This window comes from Saccostrea cucullata, unplaced genomic scaffold (genome assembly GCF_032062105.1).
Source record: "Saccostrea cucullata isolate Sc308-1 unplaced genomic scaffold, CSIRO_AGI_Scuc_v1 ctg3027, whole genome shotgun sequence".
Taxonomy (NCBI): domain Eukaryota; kingdom Metazoa; phylum Mollusca; class Bivalvia; order Ostreida; family Ostreidae; genus Saccostrea; species Saccostrea cuccullata.
Genome location: NW_026936908.1, coordinates 50,350 through 72,816, shown reverse-complemented (window position 1 = coordinate 72,816; position 22,467 = coordinate 50,350). Strand labels below are relative to the sequence as shown.

The 22,467-nt window shown below is 33.8% G+C and overlaps 1 protein-coding gene across 1 annotated transcript in view; it reads right to left on the bottom strand.

Annotated features, from left to right (window-relative positions):
* Positions 1–2,364: 2,364 nt before the first annotated feature.
* Positions 2,365–22,467, bottom strand: part of LOC134246841 (uncharacterized) — a gene marked incomplete at its 3' end in the record, with an annotated part of 36,054 nt that continues 15,951 nt past the window's right edge. The window contains exons 25-41 of the mRNA XM_062729187.1: positions 22,121–22,285; positions 19,084–19,180; positions 17,594–17,758; positions 16,817–16,897; positions 16,053–16,106; positions 13,478–13,489; positions 12,062–12,642; positions 11,699–11,895; positions 11,452–11,574; positions 11,174–11,324; positions 6,928–7,066; positions 6,393–6,606; positions 6,164–6,284; positions 5,799–5,996; positions 5,329–5,524; positions 4,619–4,714; positions 2,365–2,505 (exon numbers count right to left, since the gene is read on the bottom strand). Coding sequence (XP_062585171.1) covers positions 2,365–2,505; positions 4,619–4,714; positions 5,329–5,524; positions 5,799–5,996; positions 6,164–6,284; positions 6,393–6,606; positions 6,928–7,066; positions 11,174–11,324; positions 11,452–11,574; positions 11,699–11,895; positions 12,062–12,642; positions 13,478–13,489; positions 16,053–16,106; positions 16,817–16,897; positions 17,594–17,758; positions 19,084–19,180; positions 22,121–22,285 — 2,731 coding nt within the window. The remainder of the gene's footprint in view (positions 2,506–4,618; positions 4,715–5,328; positions 5,525–5,798; positions 5,997–6,163; positions 6,285–6,392; positions 6,607–6,927; positions 7,067–11,173; positions 11,325–11,451; positions 11,575–11,698; positions 11,896–12,061; positions 12,643–13,477; positions 13,490–16,052; positions 16,107–16,816; positions 16,898–17,593; positions 17,759–19,083; positions 19,181–22,120; positions 22,286–22,467) is intronic.

Below are 22,467 nucleotides of genomic sequence, written 5' to 3'. Positions count from 1 at the left end.
ATAAAGAATAGATCTATGTACCAAAAAAAAAGAAGAAAAATTCAAAAATACACAAAATTGAAAAATTATCATTAATTTGATTAACATAATTTTAAAGTAGACCATTATTCAAGTTCCATTTAATTTTATAATTTTGAGACATTATTTCTCTTAATCTTTTTAGTGCTCCATACTTCTAAAAGTTACACATTTAAATACAAATTGTAGAATGACATTGCATGCATCTCCAATAATTTTTACAACTGACAGACGACCATACAAAAAAGCCTCATGATCATCACCGGATAAGATTGAAGATCTGATAAACCACAGAAGTATTTTATAGTCAACCTGAATCTCTAGATGATCTCCCATTCGCTCAAGAGTCTAGCAGACCATGATTTTTAAAGGGCATATATTTCGCGCTGCGATGAGAGGACCCTCGTGCTAGCTATTGTTTTTAGCTCGAGTACACGGCTTCTATCAGATCTTGTACTGTAGTTATGTTACCGATGGCTTGGGACGTAACGATCTTCTAAATTTTATCTAACCCTTGTGGCTCTGTTAATCCAACCCTTTCAAGAGGGTGATTTTAGTAACATTGAAATAAATTGCAACCATTTTGATGCCATATATGGAAAGTTTGTACCTAAAGGCTGCAGAGCTATTTTAGTTTAATGCCAACATAAAATTCTAGTCTTAACAACCTTCAATATGCCAATATAATTATGAGCTGTTGGGCTTATGTGTTCATAAATGTCTCTTTTATTATTGAAATATGGGAGGAAGAGATGGGAAAATGGCCCCTAATTTAATGAAATTCAAAATCATACTTTAACCAGGCATTATGCAACTTTGATTTAAACATTCTTTATTCTTGCATGGATATGTCAAATCAATAAACAGGCTTTCATATGTATTATCTGTGAAATTCACGGTCTGTGTACATTTCCAATCATTTCAATATTTATGTCACTTAAGAGATGATTTATGGCTTTATTGACAATTAAAGCACAAGCTTTAATTAAGTTCGTTTCAGGGTAAGAAGTGGTATTTATGTCATCTTAGAGCTGTAAGACTGATTCATAATAAGGGCTTGTAGGGTTCCTCCCATTTTGAATGCATGTTATTTTGACCATCTTCCTACAATAATGACTATCTAATACAGTCACACCTGCTGTTACGGCCACCCTTAATCAGCGGCCACTCGTCATGAGCGGCCAGTTTCAATCCCGCCCGTTCATTTTTTCACTATATTTTAACTCATTTAAGCGGCCACCTGTCTAACGCGGCCAGTGGCCAGTGTTTTTAGGTCCCGTGCGCTCAACATGCCTGTTTTTAGCGGCCATTTTGTCTGTTAAGTCACATGACTTCCGTCTGGCACGTGACCTCGTATCATCGAGAAGCCAAATATGAACAGCTGATAATGAGTAATTACCGATAATTGCAGGTGTAATTTGAATTCTGTCAGGATTTAATGATTTAATTAATATGATTAAATAATTTATTGTTTACAAATGTTTTTTTTTTCTTTTTTGTTCTTTATTAATATACAAAAGTAAGTTGTTGAACAGCTGTTGAATACGTTCATGTTATAAACTCAATACATTATAAAAATTTTACAATTTCGCCTGAGGTTATTAAGTCAAGTGGTCAGTCTCGGGTTATAACCCTACTATGTTTTTATAAAGCATATCAAGAAAAACCAAAAAGCTTTCACAGCATCAGGGAAATGCTATCTTTTTTTAGACATTTCATGAGTTCGTGTGATGTAAATTTGATAGCTGTGAAACTGTTAAAATTACCAACACGAAACAACAACAGCAATAAAAAACAATTGTAATAGATTTCTTTCCTAAATTGATGAAAATGAAATGTAACAAAAGGGATCTCAAATGACTTAAAACTTCCTTTTTTTAATGTGTCGAAATTGTGGTTTGGATACGTTTGAAAATTAATAAACAACTGTGATCACAATTTTTTAGTCCTTTGTTTGAAACCTGGAATAAGTGGCCACCTGTCTTATGTGGCCAATTTGTCATTCTCCCACAAGTGGCCTCTTAAAACAGGTTTGACTGTATGTCACCTTTAAAACACCTAGTAAAATTTTTTTTCTTGAAAATTTAGAAAATATTCAGCTGACTGCTGAGTTCCTTTTCATTTGGAGTGAGATTCTCTCACTTATACCCCATCATGTTTATTGAGAAAACTAGATGTGCTTATTTGGCAGATTTTGAAACATGAACGTGTGGAAAATGTTAGTGTATTTCAGTACTAGCTAAATCAGAAGTCAAAACAGAGGTTTATTTAATTTGCACTGTTTTACATTCTTGTAGATGAAACTTTACAATCAAGTTGACAGTACAAGTGTACTAGCTAGCCTACCTTTTTTCCAGACCACGAGTGCTGAGTGACCAGTCACCTGTTCCAGCCACACATCATCTGGAGCCTTGACCAGACCTGTGTAGTGAACGGTCAGCTTAGGACCTGGTCGACAACCCGCATATTTCTCTCCCAGCAACATATCTGTTAAAGTAATAAAATGGAAAAGTGAGTTTTTGAAAAAAAATGTTTTTGGTAAAAAGTATGAAATAAGGATTAGATTTTATAACAAGGAAAAATTAATCTACAGAAATTCCTATAGAGAAATTTAAATGGTGAACATTTTATTAGAAATGAACTAGCTGGAAAATCAGTTAGTAAGCTAATACAGTATATACAAGGAAATTTAGTTTCATGCAAAGAGAAAAAAAAATTAATCATGGCTTTCTAAGAGGGTGGTATGTGTGAAAGAAGCATGTAAATCAGTTAATATGTTACAAATACAATGCTTGGAGAGCATATTGAAAATTGGAATGACAGTGATCAAATTACTCTATTAATGGCACTGAATTTTATTATGATCAGTTAATAGTGAAAGAAGCATTTGAAGTTAGTGATGTGTAAAAACTGCTTATTGTTTTAAATCGGTGACAATAAGCCCTTCGTAGTTTCTATGTCTATGTGTGAAGTATTGAATGTCAATCAGTGAATCTAGACATTGTCATAAATAACAAAAACATTGCACATAACAGATCATTATCTTTGAAAATGCCAAATATCAACAATTTTTTTTTTATTTTCTTTCAAGAAATTTTTCTTCAAGAAATAAAACTATTATAGTTTACAATATTCAAGAAGTCAACATTTTTTTAAAGCAATGATTATGCTTTAAAAGGTATACCTATATAAATATTAGAGCAATTAAGGTTAACTTTTACAACTTAGGCATATACCATAAATCTAGAAATTTTTGCTGTATATAAATTTTTAGCAAATTTGCGAGTTCATTGCATTCGCAAAAATATTTTTCTTAAAAATTAATTACCAGTAAGAAAATGTAAACAAAAGCGTGGACATTCGCAAAATTTTGAAACGTTAAAATTAATCAACAGCATTTTCACCCAAATTCGCAAAATAAAATCGACGTAAAAATTTCCAGATCTACGGTAATATAATCTTTAGTTAAAATTTTCAGGCCAAAAGTGTCAAAATTTTATGTCCCAGCCAGGAGGTTACTTTATTCAGATGCCTCATTTTCTTCTCAGTAATGTTACAAATGAGGATACCATGTGAATCTTCATTCCCTTTATTGTACTTATTATGAATAAACTTTAAACAATACTATTCAAAGTTTTTGATAGTAATATCAATTACATTTTTCTTGACATTGTATAGGTAAAAAGGGGAATAACTCATTTTTTCTTCCAGCACTAATTTAAATATTCAACATTGATCAATGTTTAATGTGGCAATGTTTGATTTTTTTAAACACATTTCCTAACAATCAGTATAGCTTCAATCTATTAGCTAGATACAGCTTTCTGCATACAAAGTACTGGTCATTAGTTAGGATCTGGATATTTATACCTGCATGAGCTTCAATCTATTAAGTACCTCTACGCATAAAATGAGCTTTAAGCAAAAATATAGCATCTAGTTAGTTAACCGCTAGCTAGCTTCAATCTACTATGTAGCTTTAAGCATAAAATTAGTAAAGAGTTGGTAGGATCTATTAAATTATCCTTTAGCTTCAATCTACTAAGTAGCTTTAAGCACATTAAGCATAACAAGTTAGTATTCAGTTACGGAGTAAATATAGTCATAGTAAATTTTATTAATAGTCACACTATATATATGTAGGACTCCAAAGTGCAATGGGACTCCAAAGTCCGATGGTCTGCACCAAACCCCGATGTTTGACAAGCCAAAGTCCGATGGTGCAGAAAACAATTAACGTTTATGATGACATAATACTACTGCGCCAAACCTCAAAACTGCGCAAATGTACATGCATTAAAGACAGCAAGCCATCAGGGTTTGATGCAAACCATCGGAGTTTGGCGAGGCCATCGGACCTTTGTGTCACCATCGCACTTTGGAGTCTTACATATAAAAAAAAAAACAAGAGCTATAAAGCTCTTTTACAGACTAAACTATGTATACGATAGCTTCAATCTACCAGCCTACGGTAGCTAAAAGCATACAAAGAGCTTTAATTAAAGCTATATCTAGTTAGTTACTTTTTATAGCTTCAGTATTCTACCAAGTTGCTTGAAGCATCTGACGAGTTAAGAATTAGTAAGGATCAGTTAGTTACCCTCCAGTTTGTTAGTAGACTCTGTTTTAGTCCAGCCCTTAGTTTTCACTCCCTCCGTCAGAGTGAACACTTTCTGATCAGTACCAGTGAGTTGTGCTAGTGCAAAATCAACACAAACTATAATGGTGAACATGACAAAAGATGTGGAGTTCTAGAATCAAAGGCATAATGTATAGTCTACACATTGAGTTGAAATGAGCAAAAGAACACAGTACATATGCCAGGGTTGTACCGGTACATAAGAATTGAGATAGAATGGGGCAATTTAACAGTAGATGTGTTTTAGGTTCCTCCCCTAGTGGGGCTTGAAGAGGCAATTCCAGCATATTTTAGGGATTAATTCTATCATAATTCATAGGCAGGGCAATTCTCCAGCCCCTATTTTTATGCACACCCTGATATGCTGTGTAAAAAAATAATTTAAGGCTAAGAAATTGAAAAGCACACTAGATTTTCTGACATGCTTCTGAAAAAATTCACTACCATTCAAGAAAAGTGTAAAAGCCATCCATTATGTCTTCTTGATAGTTTCAAAGTGAATTAAGGATTAAAAGTAAGAAACACAAGTATTCATAAACATTTCAAGAGCAATCAACCAAAAAAATTAATGCAACAAAATGACATGTTATCTACACTTTCACACACTTCTTTTTTAAATGAAAAAAAAAAAAGAAAATAAAAGAGAAACAGGGAGCAGGAATATTTTTTACCTTGTTGTCGTGGTGATGATTCATCCCTCTCAAGCTCCAGGAGGGCTCGCTCGAGTTTTCCTACTGGATGATTTGTTAAGGCTACCAGCTGAAGGACGACCTTGTCACCCAGGGAGATCCCCGTAATATCTACAGCGTTAACGTCGGGGCCCATCACATGTCCGTACAGTTTACCATTCTTCAGTAGACGGTAACCCTGTCATTGTAATTAAAAAAGTTAAGATTTTGGCTTCAAAATTTCTTGTGATTGTTTATGTTATTTTCTACAGATGATATAAATATTATCTGAGGTTAAATTTCCTACATATTATCAGTTAAAGGGAAATAACTCATATGCATACATGTTAGATTAAACAAGGATATTATTGCACACATATCTTTGCATTTTAGGTAGAATTCCATTTAATATACTTAAGAATTTTTAAGATCAGCTATTGTAGAGTTTGTCTTAGAGATATTCATTGACTCACAGAAATTTCAGCCTCGCCGTACTGTTGTGGTGCAAGCCATGTGACCCTGATTCCCTGTGGGGTCATGCTCTCCAGTCTGAGCTCGGGAGATTTGGGGGCCGCGGGTGCCTGGACAGGGATGGTGTTAGAGAAGGCACTCTCACTGATACAGAAAATGTGGTTCTGGTCAGGGTCTACATGCTTCTGTCCAGCCATACTCTGTGAAAATTAGGGAATAAAATAAGAATTCATCAAAAAAAAAATTTAGCATCATGCTAAAAATATCCCCTCTAAACAGTTATTTTGTATCACATACAAAAAATACTTAATGCCTTGAAATTTATAGATACATTATTTGACAACATAATTAATTCTATACTCCATACCTTGACCTTGACATCATAGCTTTCCTCGGGGTTAAGGCCAGTGATCACATACTGGTAACCTTGACGATCCATTTTGGGGGAGGCATCTATCTTCCCAAAGTACTTATCATTGACATATATTCTACAAGGCACAAAACACATGTTTAAAACTCCTTGTGTTACTCATAAACTTTTAGGATGGTAAAAATCCAAGTACAACAACAAGTATTCTCTGGAGATTTTGTGGTACCTGTAACTGGTGATTCCCTCCTGGGCCACAGCTCTCCTGACCCCTCCCGGTTTGTCCCAGGCCACTAACACACTGCCGTGTTTGTGAAGGGGCTGCTGACTGACGTGAGGGGGAGGGGGTCTCTTAGGACAGGTGATGTGTATCTGTCGGGAGGGTTCACTCTCTATACCACTCTGTCTCAGGACTGCCACCACCGATACAGCTATTGTCTTTCCTAAATAACAAAACCAGAAATTGAAAGTAAAATATGCATATCTTTGTAAAGAATTTGTCAAAGGCAATAAATGTGCTGAATATTGGGTTGATAATTCTCTAAACAGGTAACTACCAATTAGTTTTAAAATTTTCGATAGTCTTCATTTCTAATTATTAATGTATCTTATTTAATTTTTCAATTTGCTGAAATATATTAGATTCTTTTGATTAAAGCAGAAAAAGTGTAAACTAGGGCAGATATTATTCAAAACCAGATCAAATTTTCAGTCTTAACAACAGATAATACACAAGATTGCTTTTTAAGGGAGATAACTCTTACCTGGCACCAGGTCATTAATGACCAATTGTCGAGTGTCTTTCCTCTGCAGACCTCGTAGGACCTTGTTATCCACATAGATTTTATACCCCAGTAACTCCAGCCCACTCTGTAGTCTAGGAGGGTCCCACTGCACTGTCGTCTATACAGAAAAAGAAGTATCAATTATGAGTTTCTCAAATTTTCCTATAAATTTTCCATGAATTCTAATCCAGTTTTTTTCTCCTCATAATTTCAAGAAAACTGTATCATCATATGAATTTTATGCTACTTGATAAATAAAAAAAAAATTTCACAAAACTTCAAATGATTTTTTTCACACCAGATATGATTGTGCCCATGTGAAAAGGGTCCTTATGGCATTTTTTATGCATTTCGAGTTTTTCACGGATTCTGATAGAGTAAGGTTAGAAGTTGTCAAATATGAATTTTTATGGCCCTACGTCTACTCTAAGTAGGTTTTTTCTTCATTTTTATTAAATATACTTTAACAGGGTAATAATGACGTCATGTTTTTCAACAACGTCAAACGTTTTCAGAGTGAACGTTATATGATTTTCTTCTGTAATTTTACTACGGTGATTAATAGTTGTATAATATTTGATATTTTTCCATGCACATTAATTTTATCTCATTGTCTCTTTTAATTATTAATAATTATTTGATAGTTTTATATATATAATGGATTCATCAGTGGTGTATTGTATTATAAGTGAGTGTTTGTTTTACATTTCACTTTTCTATGACACCAGGGGGAAACCTGAACAGCAGGCAACATTCATTCATTTTTTTTTGTTGAAACAATTATTTTCTCAAACAAAATATTTACTGGTAATCCATGCAAGAGTCATTTGATAAGCCTGTAGAATTCATTTGAAAATTATTTTAATTTAAACATTGCTGTCGATAGGTCAAGATTTCAGCATAAACGATATATCTTTAGTTACCATATATATGAAAATAATTTTTTTTTTAAAAATTACATTACGCTACCTAAATGCTACTGAGAAGTGAAAATTTTTTTGATCGTTCTTTCTTTCTAAATTTTATACAAAGACAGAAAAATTGTGAAGTGTGGTACATGTAACATGTAATTACGATACACAATAGACAGTAAATAAAAAAGTAAATTCGGTTGATTCACTGCATATATAAGGTTGTCTGTCTGCATTGGGTCAATAATGACACTGCTTTTTTGAAAATATAAAGGCTACACAAAATATTTTTCAGTCTAGCAGTAAAAAATATTTTAATATTAACCAATCAAAATGTGGAAAGTTTTAAAAACAAATGAATGAGTTATAATCCGCAATCATTTACACAATAGATAAACCCAGGATTAACATTTGTAGGATTATGTGTATGTTGGTGAAGAGGGGGGGGGTAAAAAATCTAAATGGCAAAAACTTACACTTCTTGTGAACACGAGTTAAAATGAATTTAAAAAATATTTTTTTTACTTCAAAAGTTTTAGGTGCACCCAGTACCATTAACCCTACAACTTGCAGATTCACTTTTTTTTATTTAGGTTTGAAAAAATGCTGCCTAATACCTTAATTTTATATTTATACCTTTAATTCTGACCATTGCCATTTTTAAAATCGCACAGCTATCATAAACACTATTAGCCTGGAACTAAATTTCTATGAATTCAGTATTGTTAATCATGCATATAATGATACCCTAAAATTAAAAAAATCTGGTTTTATTTTATGAAATAGATGGTTTTAGAAGCACACCCATAGAATTAAATTTGAGATGCCATTTACGGTTTATATGTATAGCTTTTGTTGGGGTAGGGGTGAGCTTAAGATTAATAACATGTAATTGTTTATGCCTAAATATACAGTCAGTTGAATATGACTGTTTTGTATAATATGTTTCCTGGCAATTGTCTGTGAACTGGCTGAACTTTGAAATGTCAGATTTTTTTAGGGATGTAGACATCTTAGAAAATGATGATATTATTTATGACCTAATTAAAAAGAATCCCTTTCTTTCTAATGTTGTTTTCTAATTTTATTCTATAAAGTGAGTTTTAAAAAGTATGAATTCCATTCTGGTCCCGTGCCCAGGGGGGAGGGGAGCCTGGTCCTTCATTTTTTTCCCCAACCTTATACTTATACTATAGGAATTGATAATTGAAAGTCTGGTTTGCCCCCCCCCACTATTAGTGGTGTACGGAAAATGTAGTATAACGATTGGTACTGAAAAAAGTTGGCCTCTAGCCCCCACCTCCCCCCCCCCCCCCCAAAATAGGATTTTCGACTTTGTGCAACTTTAACCTTTTATTTTTGTTTGTCAACTTTTTCAGGGAAGTAAAAAAAATTCTCTGGCTGCCCTCCCCCCCCCCAACTTTCAAAAACGATGCTACGTGCCTGGTGCTTGGATATGCTAAGCCTTGTAAAGCCTAAATGTTATGGAAATATATAAGGACACCCCCACCCCATCCCCTGCACTGCAGCCAAAATAAAACAAAATGCAAGCATATTGTTGCGGTTTTATGTCATGTATTTTCAGCATTGAAATTTATTTTCTGTTAGCCTTTACATGTACATGTATAAAAATAAAACCCGACCCTGAACTTATAAAGATTTTTTTATCAACCAAAACAAATAAATAATTTTTGATCATATTTGATAATATTTATCTATATTTTGATGGCAGGTTAAAAAATATATTATTCCACACTGATAACTGCAATGAGATTATAAGTTCAGTGATGATTGAGTTTTTAGCATGATAATTGATCTGTTAAGAGACATTCAATGCTGATCGAGCTTTTATGAAAGACAAAGTTCGGCATGGCTAAAAGAATTAATTTGCAGATAATGCTTAAAACATTTGAACTCCGTATGAAAAAAAAACCTAATTACCAAAGAGTTACATGTATATTAAACTTGGAGATCTTGAAAATAAATAGCTATAAAAATTCATTTGGATGTTTTTGCTTGTTTTAATTTCTCTACATTGAAATGTCTTTCTGCAACAAGAATATAAGACAAAACAACATTTTTAAAGTTTAATTTATTTAATCATGATTATAAGGTAGACGCTTTACATGTTTATTATTTTTTAAAAAATAAAATTCGTCATGAAATTATTTCATGCAAAAAAAAACTATAGATATTAGAGATTTGAAAAAAAAAAATAAAAGTCTGTTCAATTTTGCAGTTTTCCTTTTTTTTCTTCTTCTTCTTCTTTGTTTTTCCTTTTTCTACATTAATCTTATTCCCAAAGTACAACAATATACCTTTATTTAAAAATTCATAATTATGATGACGATTACAAGTTTTTTTATTTGGTCATAAAATATCTCTTTTATAATCCTTCATGCGAACATGCAGCTGAAATGTGAAAAAGTACGCAATTAAAATAATGAATGTCCCTGTCTGGTACCCCTGTTACATCGATTGTTGACATCAGGGTTATCTCTCCTATTTTTATTTATAGAAAATAGACATAATCTTGACTATCGTTTTTACACATTCTTGCTAGATTTGTAAAAAACGGTGAAGATGTATGTTTAGTTTCAACATTTGTACAAACAATTTAACAACAGTTTAAGCCGTATGTACCGATGAATCAATGTTTACATGTGCATGATGTGATCGACGCGATCGCGATGTATATTTGAGAGTGCTGGAGCGGATCTCAAAGAAGTAGGAAGACAATTTTCCTTTGCAATATTTTTTACGATATACCCTGTCTAAAATATATTCTAAAAATGGTATAAATATGTAAATAAAATTTATATAGAGTATAAAGATTCAATATGCAATCAGAAAACACCTTGTCTACAGCTTCTATACATTTAATTACGCATGTAGGAAAACTATTGGTATTATAGAGACGTATTTAATTATGTTTGTTAAGAAACCAGTTCTAAATGTTTTTATTTATATCTAAAATCAGTGGATTAGGAGATTCAGATATTGATTAAATTAATTTATAAATGAAAATAAATTCTACATGTTTGAAACAGCGATAAAAACTCTGGATGTGTCAAACGTCAAAAAAAAATAAAAATATCACACAACTTCACATCTTTATGACGTTATTTCTCTGTTTTAGCAAATATGCCATAAGGACCCTTTTGTCATGGGCGCAATCATATACAGTGAACACATTTCATTATCAAATAGCTGCACAAAATTACTTTACGTCTTTACATGATTTTCTATCACAAGATATACAGTGATCACATTTTGTGACTTATATCTATACAATCATGGATTGCAGCCTGTACCTGATACAGCCCGACATTAAGAACCCTAACAAATGGAGGGAGAGGGGGCCCTATTGTTGTGTAGTAAATCACAGGAGATGTGGCCTGGACTTCTATAGGCTTCTGTTCCTCCTCATCATCACGGAAACCATAATTGGCCACCACAAACACCCTGAACAAATATGTCAATAATTATATATATATTTAAATAAAAACTGCAGACAACACAGCACTTTTAGTTGTCTTGAGGTTATATAAATGCTATACATGTATATTTAGCTTTAATCTTCAGCCCCTACCTGTATGTGTTGTCCGGGTACAGACCCCGGATGTTGATTTTACGTTTGTTTCCGTCCACAGTCCAGCAATGCTGCGTCCCTCTGACACTGTGACCTCTGTTATCCACAAGGTTACACTCAAAACTGAAAAGGAAAATTTACAACATTAACTTAAAATCCTTATTTACCGGTATCATAAAACATGTACCTACTTAAAAAAAAAAAATTCACAGTTCTATCTGAAATTTGGTAAAAGCGAGTTCAGAACCTGATATGACTGTTGATATCCTTAGCACTGAAGTCTCGGCCCACAATGTTGATTATATACTGCTGGACTTCATACTGCGAGTCCATACGATTGTCAATGTACCATTCCACAATCAGCCCAGATTTGCCCATACTGGATACCTTGATAGTTGGAGCAGGTACGCCCACTTGTGCATCATTGGCAGGGTTATATACAGGCTGCAAATAACAAAGTTTTTTTTTTAAAGATTTAATTCAAACATTTCAGTTTCCTTTAAACATACCAATATCATATTTCTAATACTAAGCTAAAATTTCCATGCATTAGCTTTACTTCAAAGGAAAAAATTTACATCAGTGTAAATTTTCAATTTTCATCATTTACCTCCCCTTCCTCCACTTGGCGGCGCCTGCTTCCTCTTTCCTTGGACACAACAACACTCTTCATCATGTGGTCTTCATTCAAATCCACAGACGCTGTCTCTTCTACTTCAATGAGTGCCCGCCGAGCTAACCTTGGTGTACTCAGATCTGAGCGAGCGCTGTGTGTATCTCGATACCGCCTGGCAGAAGGAGGTCTGGGGGTGATGTCCGACTGTGTCCCGGTGTCAGTTTTATCATCTCTCATGATGTAGCTGCTCCTGGGTCTGCTCTGCTGCACGACCTCTCTCGTGACCTTTGGCGCGTACTTTGCATCTTTCATGCTGACCACCATAACACTTCCATCATTAGATAACCTTGTCCCTTCTGAGGCGGTTTCACTTTCAGTTTCACTTTCGGTTTCTGATGAGCCTGTCTCAGACTCAGTCTCACTCTCTGAGTCAGATATCTGTGCTCGTCGAGATTGAGCTCGCTCCTCTGAGAAATCACCTGAGCCATAGCTGTCTCTGAGATTTTTCACTCGAGATTTTCCTCTTGGTGTTTGTGTTCCTTTCTCATAGTTATCATCCGTCATCATGCTCTGATCTGCAAGAGAATTAAATACATTAGAAGAAATAAAAACTTTTTATGAAGATCATACTTCAAGATGAATAAATTTAATTATCAAAATATCAGTTCATGACAACTTGAAAAATCAAGACCTCTGTATTGTATCCAAAGTTTTTAAACTTGTGACAAATGTCAAAAAACAACGTTCGACATATACAAGCATTATGAAAATCAAATTGTGAAAAATTCAAAACTTCTACAAGTGTTCTTTTAAAGATATAAACATTTTAAAACATCAAAAGGATGTGAAAGGTGAGTTTTATAGGGTATGGTCTTTGTAAATAAGGAGGACAATTAATCAAGCAGGAATATTTCATGAAAAAATAAATTATTAATGTGTCTGTTGCTTATATCAGTCTAATATGGAAATATATTGTTTAAGAATATAGTGTATGCATGTATATATACATATATACATGTATATACATATTGGAAAATGTAGATTGGAATATTTGGCAAAATCTCCAGGATATAGGTACAAAAATTGAAGAATTATTTGAAGGATGAATGGATTTTTGTAATCATGGCAAAGTTAAGTTCTAGGTTAATGTGAATTCAATTACAGTCAGTGAAGCCTGATAAAAATTCACTGTCCCAACAAAGAATGTGCATTTTCGTCAAAATTTAGAGATGAAGACCTCAAGCCAGTGTCTTTTTTAATTTTTTTTTTTTTAAGCTAATTGATGATCTTTTTTTATGTCTTTACACCATGAGGAGAACACCAACATGAAATCCAACACGAGAGCGAGGAAAAAAATGTTAGTAAACTGGTTCTGTGACAGTCACAATCGAAACTGGTTCCCTAACTTACCATCCGAGTATTCTGAAATCAAATTCAAAATCAGAGAATATGTAGATTTTCAAATGATATTCAAATTATTGGGTGAAGAGTAAAAACAATGCTAAAAGAAATCTATTAGCAATTACAAAATTAATCTGAAATATTAACTGAATTTAAAAAAAATTGATCTGATGACTTTACATAAACAAAATGTTTTGAATTTGGTAGACTAAAGAAAACAATATACAAGCATCGTATCAAAATGTCAAAAAAGAAAAGAAGCCAGCTGCAATATTAAAGGTAATTATGCATAGTAATGATACTCATTCCAAACAAAAAGGAATTTTTGGCTAGGACAAATTCAAAAATCATGAAAATCAATTAAGTGAATAGCCATTCTTATAAATGTGATCATGTAGCATTGTCAGTGGTCATGCAGTATAACTCTCTGCAAAAGGAGTGCCTAATTCTGCTCTACAGTGATTCATTCTCATCAGTGTGAATTTGTCATCCATGCAGACATCTTCCTCTACCTTCATGGTCCATCTGAATGGCATCCTGCAGCAGCTGTCCATGAAACATCTTCCCGTAGGTGGCCAGAGTTCTGAGAGCTGGGGGGAGTTCTGAGGGATACTCTTCATCCTGGTCCAACATGTTATACAGAGCTGAGTGCCTCTTTGGTCTCTTCCTCTTCTTTCTCTTGGGCTTCCTTTGTGTCTCATTGTACTCCTTCAGAGTTAATGGTGGGGGCTTGGATCCTGGTCCACCATAGATCCCAAAATCTGTTTCAAAACCTCTTGATTTTATTTTTTCCTTCTGTTTATCCTCTGGACTTCTTTTCCTGGGACTTCTTACATTGTCTTTCCCAGATCTTGGTAGGCGTCTGCTGTGTCTTGGTGGAGGACCCCCAGGGCCACCTCTTCTATGATTTGGCTGTTCCCTGTATCTTCTGCTCTCCTGTGCATAGTATGGAGGACTCTCATACTGATCAGAAGAGACATTGTAATCCTCATACTCTTCATCATAGTCTGACTCACTCTCATAGAATCCATGGTCCCTGGAGTGTCTCTCTTCATGAGAATTTCTTTCAAATCCACTGTCATAGTCTCTGGCACTTCTCTGTGGGTCAGGCCTTCCTCTGCCTTGATACTCAAACCAGTCATCATGGGGCCCCATTTCCTGCCTCCTCTCATGAGAATGGGAATGTGACCTTGACCTACTTTCTCTCCTATAAGGGGAGTGCCTTTCCTCTGGTCCATAAAACTCAAACCTTGGACTCCTTCTACTATTGTCAGGGCTGGCATGATCAAAGGATCTTTCATGATAGGCAGACCTTGTTTGTCTACCTACATCTAAGTAATTCCCATACCTTGAACTTCTGAAGCTTCTTGGAGGTTCATGAGAATAATATTCCTGCATTTGTGCTCTGTATTGCCCACCAGTATGTTCAGGATAAAGATCTGGGTCAAGCTGTTGTCTCATAAAGTTGAGTTGTCTTTCTCGATCAGCTTGTTGTTGATTGAAGGCAAATTCTGAAGTTGCTCTCTCATTTTCATGGGGTGCATTGGATGGTGTTGGTGCCTGAAGCTGATACATCACTCCTGCATCTTTCTCCTTCTCAAATGGCTTGGTTACGTTGATCCAGGTTCTGAACCTTGGCCAGTCAAATCTGAACCTTTTCTTCACCCTTCCTGGAGCTATAGCTGTCATGACAATATTCTGCTGAGTGATGAAATTTTTCACAGCTTTTGCCACCATTTTGAATGTTATTGGGTACTTGTGCTTCTGCAGTTGGAGATTCACAGGCTGAGGCTGAGGAGAACCCAGTTTTGCAATAGTTCCTGCTGATCTCAAAGAAATGTGGTGACGCATCTGAGGTTCCTCTACATTAAGTTGTGGTGGGGCTTGTAGAACAGCCATTTGATGCATTGATTGGGAAGGTGGTGGCATAACATGCTGGTCCAATCCCTGTCTGTGAGAACTAAGAGATAGCCTTCTTTGTATCATGGGGTTCATCTCTAAATACTGTTCAGCTACACTGGGAGCGTTAACCTGCTGTTGGAAAAAGCTCTTTTGGGAAGATCGTCTGCTTATGTTCCTAGAGTATGGGTCTCCACCAAAATATTCACTGTTGGCTTGACTATTCACTTGAGAATTCAAAACTTCATTTACAAGTTCAATGCTTCTTTGCCGTTGGCGATCAGAGATTCTGTCAGCCAGTGATGGAACAAGAGACTGGGGCCTGGATTGTTCCAGAGCTGGAGTGGCATATCCATGTGGAATCAAGCCATCCGGAAGAGTGGATAAATTCTGATATGGATCAGAGGCAGACATTGGATGTGATGCATTGTGGGATGCATTTGAGGAAGTTAAGTCTGGAGTCTTTGATTGCAAAGCTGTTTTCTTTTTCAGTGGTTTCACTCCTATTAGTTTTTTTAATGTTCCATGAATTAAAGATGCATGAATGAAGATCAAGAAAGATTGAAAATATAGAAGATTTAGCATTACTTTGATAAAGTTTTGAAAAAAGAACGGTATTTTCAGATGCATAATGAAAGATGCCATAGTTTCAGAGAAGATGTTTGATAATTTAACTGCTTTTTACCTCTGTATCTTGGATCTTCAACTTCTACCACAGCAGGGGCACCTGATCTTTTGTCTGAAACAGAAAAAAAAAACTTTGTCATCTCATAAATGCTAGCTTTCACTTACAAGAAGTTTTAACTTATGTTAATCAGGGCAAATCAACTATGGCTATTTTACACTAATCAAATTTATCAGTTTGCAATGAATAAGGGAAATTCCAAGTAAATGTTACAAAAGTTACTGACAAATTGACTACATAAAATGACATTGTGCTTCCACAATTACATTAACATGTTTATGACAAGTCTACACACTAGGCATTCTATTCACATTTGATGAGACCAATAGCATTCATTTTCTGTGTTGAGTGTACAATGTGTAATATTACTTGCATGGTCAAATTATTGATGAATTCTCTGAATTGGGGTAAATTCACAATGGGTAGGACAATGGATTGGACAACTTTGAGAACATGATCAATCTAAGCATCAAATCAATTATTCTACTTCATCAGGAATCTTTTCTTATGAGAGTCATTTTTGGATACAAAATTCTCCATAATAAAGCTGATTATAGGCTTCGACTTAATCACAAAGAATCCCGGTAGAAATGACATAAAAATTACGCATTCAACATTGATTTACAGAAAATATGACTTTTGAAATTTAGATTTTTTCATGATGACAATTAATCAGTTTATTTCAACTTTCTCCAGAAAGGTAAATGATTGACAAGACCGCCAGAACTGACAGTGACTTTTAATTTTTAACCTGACATATTTACCAGATGCTGGTTTTTTACTGGTATACTGGTAGCTGGTGGTGAGAGGTGGTATGTTGTTAGTTTCAATGTGATGACGCTTTGCTGAAGAAATGAGGTGGAATACCAAAAGCTCAAGCAAAAAAAAAAAAATACATAAAGCATGTCAAACACACAACATCAAATAAATGTATTTAAGGGTGTCCTCAATATATGGGCGTAATCATCAGAATGAAACATTTAACAGCATATTAACAGGGTAAATAAAAGTGAGCATTAAGGAAGCAGACATATTTGTTAACAGAATTTTCTTCTGACTCGAACATATATATTATTCATTGATGTTTAGATTATTACAGATTTAAAATTAAAGGACTGAGAGTTTTCAAAAGAACTTTTTCAGTTTTTCTTTTAATTTTATGGTATTTAAATTTTGAACTCAAAGAATAAGTTTGAGCTGGTGATCATGCAGACATATATTTGAGGAAACACTTGCCAATGGATAACTAGAGAATGAAATCATATTAACAAAAAAGTGCATGGTCTATATAAATGAAACAAATGCAAAAAAAAAAAAAACTATCTCTGAATATTTATATCTTAAACACATATCATTTCTAGTTTAAAAAAATCTATTAATTAAGTCTTTAACTGAATCAATGGCTGTCTACAATACATCACTACAAAAAAAGCTCCAAAATCAACACTACAAATAAATCAAAACAGCAAAAATGAAAACACAAAACACCACCAAACAACATCTATGGCTAGGTCAAAGGTTAATTAACAGGAAGTTCCTACCATCCATGGCCGCCAGATAACCACTTCCTTCCTGTATGGAGATGTACTCCTGGTAGAGTTCCTCCTGGTCTAGTCTCTCGTCTTCGTCTGGGAGGACGATCTGTGACGTATCGAGCGGGAGGACCACCTCAATCACGTTGGACATACGCCCATCCTCCACATTGTCTGACAAACAAATAATGGAAAGAGTTACAGAAGAAAAACTTTGACTTTTTTTTTTTTTAACATTTCAGTTGTAATATTCATAACTCGAGATGAACTAGTTGTTGGATATTTATGTTCTTTTCATAAACTCTTTAGTATATCTCAAGCATAAGTAACGTACATCATGCAGCCCTGATACCAATTAAGACTTCAAAGTACTTAATTTAAGTATATATTTGTCAATATCTACATTCTGAAAAAAAGTTAATTAAATCTAATCTAACAGGCATCTTCTAGTGCCAAGTTGAAAAAAAAAACCTGCCAAAATAAATGCCATTAATCCTTTTCCATAAAGATAGCATACTAAAAATGATTCTTGAAAGAGATTCTAAAAAAGCAACTAGATGCTGAATAGTACATAGTACTTAATATATACATGTATACATGTACATCTAATGCATTTAAAAATGTGGATGCTGAAAATGGCAGTTTGTTTCCTCTAAGAGTCACTAGTGCAGGTTATTAAATCTTCATCTAAATACTTTCCTCTAAAAGTAAATAAATGTACATAAAGTAAATAAATACATTTATGCACATTGTACAATAATTAAATAGCTATCAATTGAACTTTTTTTCACCTTAAGCACCACTTCACTGACTTAACTTAACTAAAAGTTTTTAACTGCATGTGCTTACATACTACAGACATGATGTGATAAAGGAATAAGGTTTGAGAAATAAATGAAGAAAGTCAACCCTATAAAAATACAATTTTAATTTATCAATTGAACAGGGTCCTGTTTTCTAGGCTTGGTATTTAGCCACTGAAGCAAATATGAAAAGACAGAACTCAGAAACTAGACAAGAAGCTCAGCTGTGTTCAATTAAAACTCACCATTTGTACCATCTGACAAATATATCAATGACAAAATTAGATTGTCACAAAAAAACAAAACTATATAGCACCAACTAAAATACTACAGTGAATTTAGCATATACACCACAGCTAGTGGGTGATGTATATTTGTTGTCAATTTATTAAAGAAATCAATCATAGATGTTGAAATACAGTTTGAAATTGTGGATAGATCTAATTGTATTCTTTGACACCTCACGATAATAATGCATCTAACCACTGTAGTTAAAGTAAGTGTTTCCAATTAGTCTTTTAATCCCTATAAGTATTTTTCTTGGTCTCTCTATTGTATTTGTCAAATATGAAACACAAAGATGTATGTTAAAAAAAAAAAATCTAATCACAAGAATGGACTAGAGTGTGAATATAAAAATCAATCCCTGCAAAGCAAACACTTAAAATTAAGTCCACATCATTTATTGACACCTACCTTTTGGGAGAGCAACAACATAGATCTTGTGTTCCTTATTCAGTTCACATCCACCAATGAAAACCTTACATCGGTTCTTGTCTGGATCAGGCACAAGCTACAAAATATAACAAGGTTGCTATAGGAAACCCCAATAGAGTCAAGAGTACTAAAGATCACGGATGAAAGTTGATAATGTCATCATGAATAATTGAGCAAGTTCTTCTTTCTGCTGTAACAATAAATAAAACAAATAAATGCACACCTGAGGTGTTGGGAATACCTAATTACTGGCCAATAATTAATTTCCTCTCCAGAGAGTGATATTTAAAAAATATATTGAGCTTGTTTTAGAAGAAAGAAATTTAAAACAGACTTTGAATAATGGGAAGCTGTTCCTATGATCAATAAAGGCTTTTGGAAGCTTGAAACACTGTTTAAATATTGGGTATGTGAAAATAAACAAATTCTTTGTAAAAATCTTTTTCAAACATATATTAAATGGTGTCTGAGTATTCTGCAAAATATTTAAATCAATTGTTTGGTGGAAGTATAAATAACCAGGTGACTGAGGGGCTATATATTAGCCTGCCAGCTTTGTTCTACATGTTTGATACAATACATAGGGGAGAAATATATCATCTCAATAAATAGATACCTGCTCATTCTTTTTTCCCCAACAATTTCAATAATTTAACTCAAAGCTTATCTTATAAGGATATATTATTTTTTTTCAATAATTTTTTTAACAAGGTCCATTTTTTTTAATAATGAGTATTAAAATTTAATGTGTTTTTTTTTTTTTTTTTTTTTTTTTTTTGGCAATTTTAATACATATAATTAACAGTAAGCTGTTTAAACAATCAAAGTTGAAAATATATAATATATTAAGTCAATTTTTATTGATCAGATAGTTTTTCCTGCAGTAAGAAAGCTTAACATGTGCACACCAACTAAATACAAATGTATAATTAAAAAATTAATGCTCAAATATAAGGGGTGCTACTTATTCAATATATCTATTTTTAAAACTTAATGCTACATTTTTAAATGAGTATGCAGAGAATAAATGTAACTAGAATATATCATAAGTTTTTGCAATGAATCTTATAAAATTTTTCTTCCAGTGAACTTGAACTTCCCAAATGACCTTGGGTCAAATCAAACACACCCTTGGGTCATCAGGCAATCTTTTATAAAATAAAACCTACCAAGTTTATCAATAAGACCTTCATTTACATTCACAAATTAGAAATTTTTCTTCCAGTGACCTTGAACTTCCCCAAATGACCTTGAACATGACACACCCAAAATGTCTTTGTGTGAAATGAAAACCTACCTCTCTCTTTGTAAGATAACCACAGGTCAGTTATTAAATTTTTCTACCAGTGACCTTGAACATTTAAATGACCTTGGGTCAAGGTCATGACACACCCTTGGGTCATGGGCAATCTTTATGTGAAAGGCCCTACCAAGTTTATCCATAATGGATTATTCACTAAACCATGTCAAGGGATTTAAATATTTCAATGACCTGTATAATGTTCCCCAAATGACCTTGGGTCAATCTTTCATGACACACTTGGGTCATGGGCAATCTTTGATGAAATACCTGCTGGTTTATCCATAATATATATGTCAAACATGAATTTTGAAATTTTTCTCATGACCTTGAACTTCCCCAAATGACCTTGGGTCAAGGTCATGACACACCCTTGGGTCATGGGCAATCTTTGTGTGAAATGAGAATGTTATATAGTTTATCCATAATAAAGATATGGACTGGATGTACGAATTATGAAATTTTTCTTCCAGTGACCTTGAACTTCCCCAAATGACCTTGGGTCAAGGTCATGACACACCCTTAGGTTATGAGCAATCTTATTGTGGAGTAGTAGATTCTAATGTATAATGTCCCTCTGTAATAAAAATATTAATTGCATCAGAAAGTGGACAGACGACAGACATTGCTACTGAATTCATAAAAATTTACAATTACATGTAATATATATAAATATATCATCAATGAATCTAAAGATGGGTCTTAATTGTCAGGAGAACTGAGTCTGCAGCCCCTAAATCAAAATTTTACCTGAAATCAGAGATGTTCTTATCCAAGCAAAATCCAAAGACATTAATAGACCTTCATTTACATTCACAAAAGAAGTTTTTTTTCCAAACTCTGATGAACTGTACAATAAAATGTACTTATTACATGTATACCTCTCTCTGTGTAGTAACCACAGGTCAGATTAAACAACATACACCAGACATTTAAAGTCATGTAGCTAATAATATCAGCCTCTAATCAAATGTAAAGGCTATTCAAGATCCAAATGGATTATTCACTAAACCATGTCAAGGGATTTAAATATTTCAATGACATGTATAATGTTGTACTTATTTAAATCTTTCCTCAACCTGTTCAAAAATTTTCTGATGTACCTGTTGGTTATTAACTTCATGCTTGTATATGTAGAAAAGTTAGCTTTCAGTTTTATTTCTAACATTAAAAAAATTCTCTGAAAATACCCCCCTTTAAAGAAAGGGGGTATGCAGATTTGTTAATTGAAAATGATACATATAACGCATTCTTTTCGAAAAACAGTTGGGTGCATTTAAATCCTTTCAATCAAATTATCTAATTCTTTAAACCTCCAGACTTATTATAAGTTAAACTTGAAAAAAAGACCAACTTATAGCAAGGAAGTATAATCATGAAATGAAAATATAAATGATCAGAAAGTGATTGGATCTTGATATTCCTACTGAATTCATAAAAATTTAGAATTAACATAAACATTATTTTGAGAAAAACTGGACCCCTACCATGAACTTTGATGTAACCAAATACACTTATATTCTAACAAATATCCAATTCAACACCTCATTCTATTTCTCCCTCTCTTTTAACATGGCTGCAATAGTAGTCTAAGGCAACCAATTCAAACCAAACAAAAATCATCAGCATCAACACATGTTTCTGTCTCTGACTAAAATTTCCTTCACTTCATTCTATACAGATTTCAAAAAAAAAAAGTAAATAAGTGAGACTGACCATGGCGCCACACTGCTGGTCATTGAGGAAGACGAGGTAGCCCTTGATGGGGTACTCGGTGGTGTCTATAGACATCCACACCACCACCAGGGCATCCTGCTTGTTAGCCCGCTCAAGGGAGATCACTGGTCCTCCCTCCTTTGTCATAAGAGGCACCTTCATTGTCTGGTATTATAAAATAGAAATGACACAATATCAATATTCAAGTTAGATTTTACACTTACAGAATTCATAGAAGGGGCAGAGGTCATGAAAGTATGCTAAGTAAACTGAATATTACCTGGGCTTTGTATGGATATATTCATTGATAAACAGTATGTCAAAGTCATATTTCAACAACTATCAAT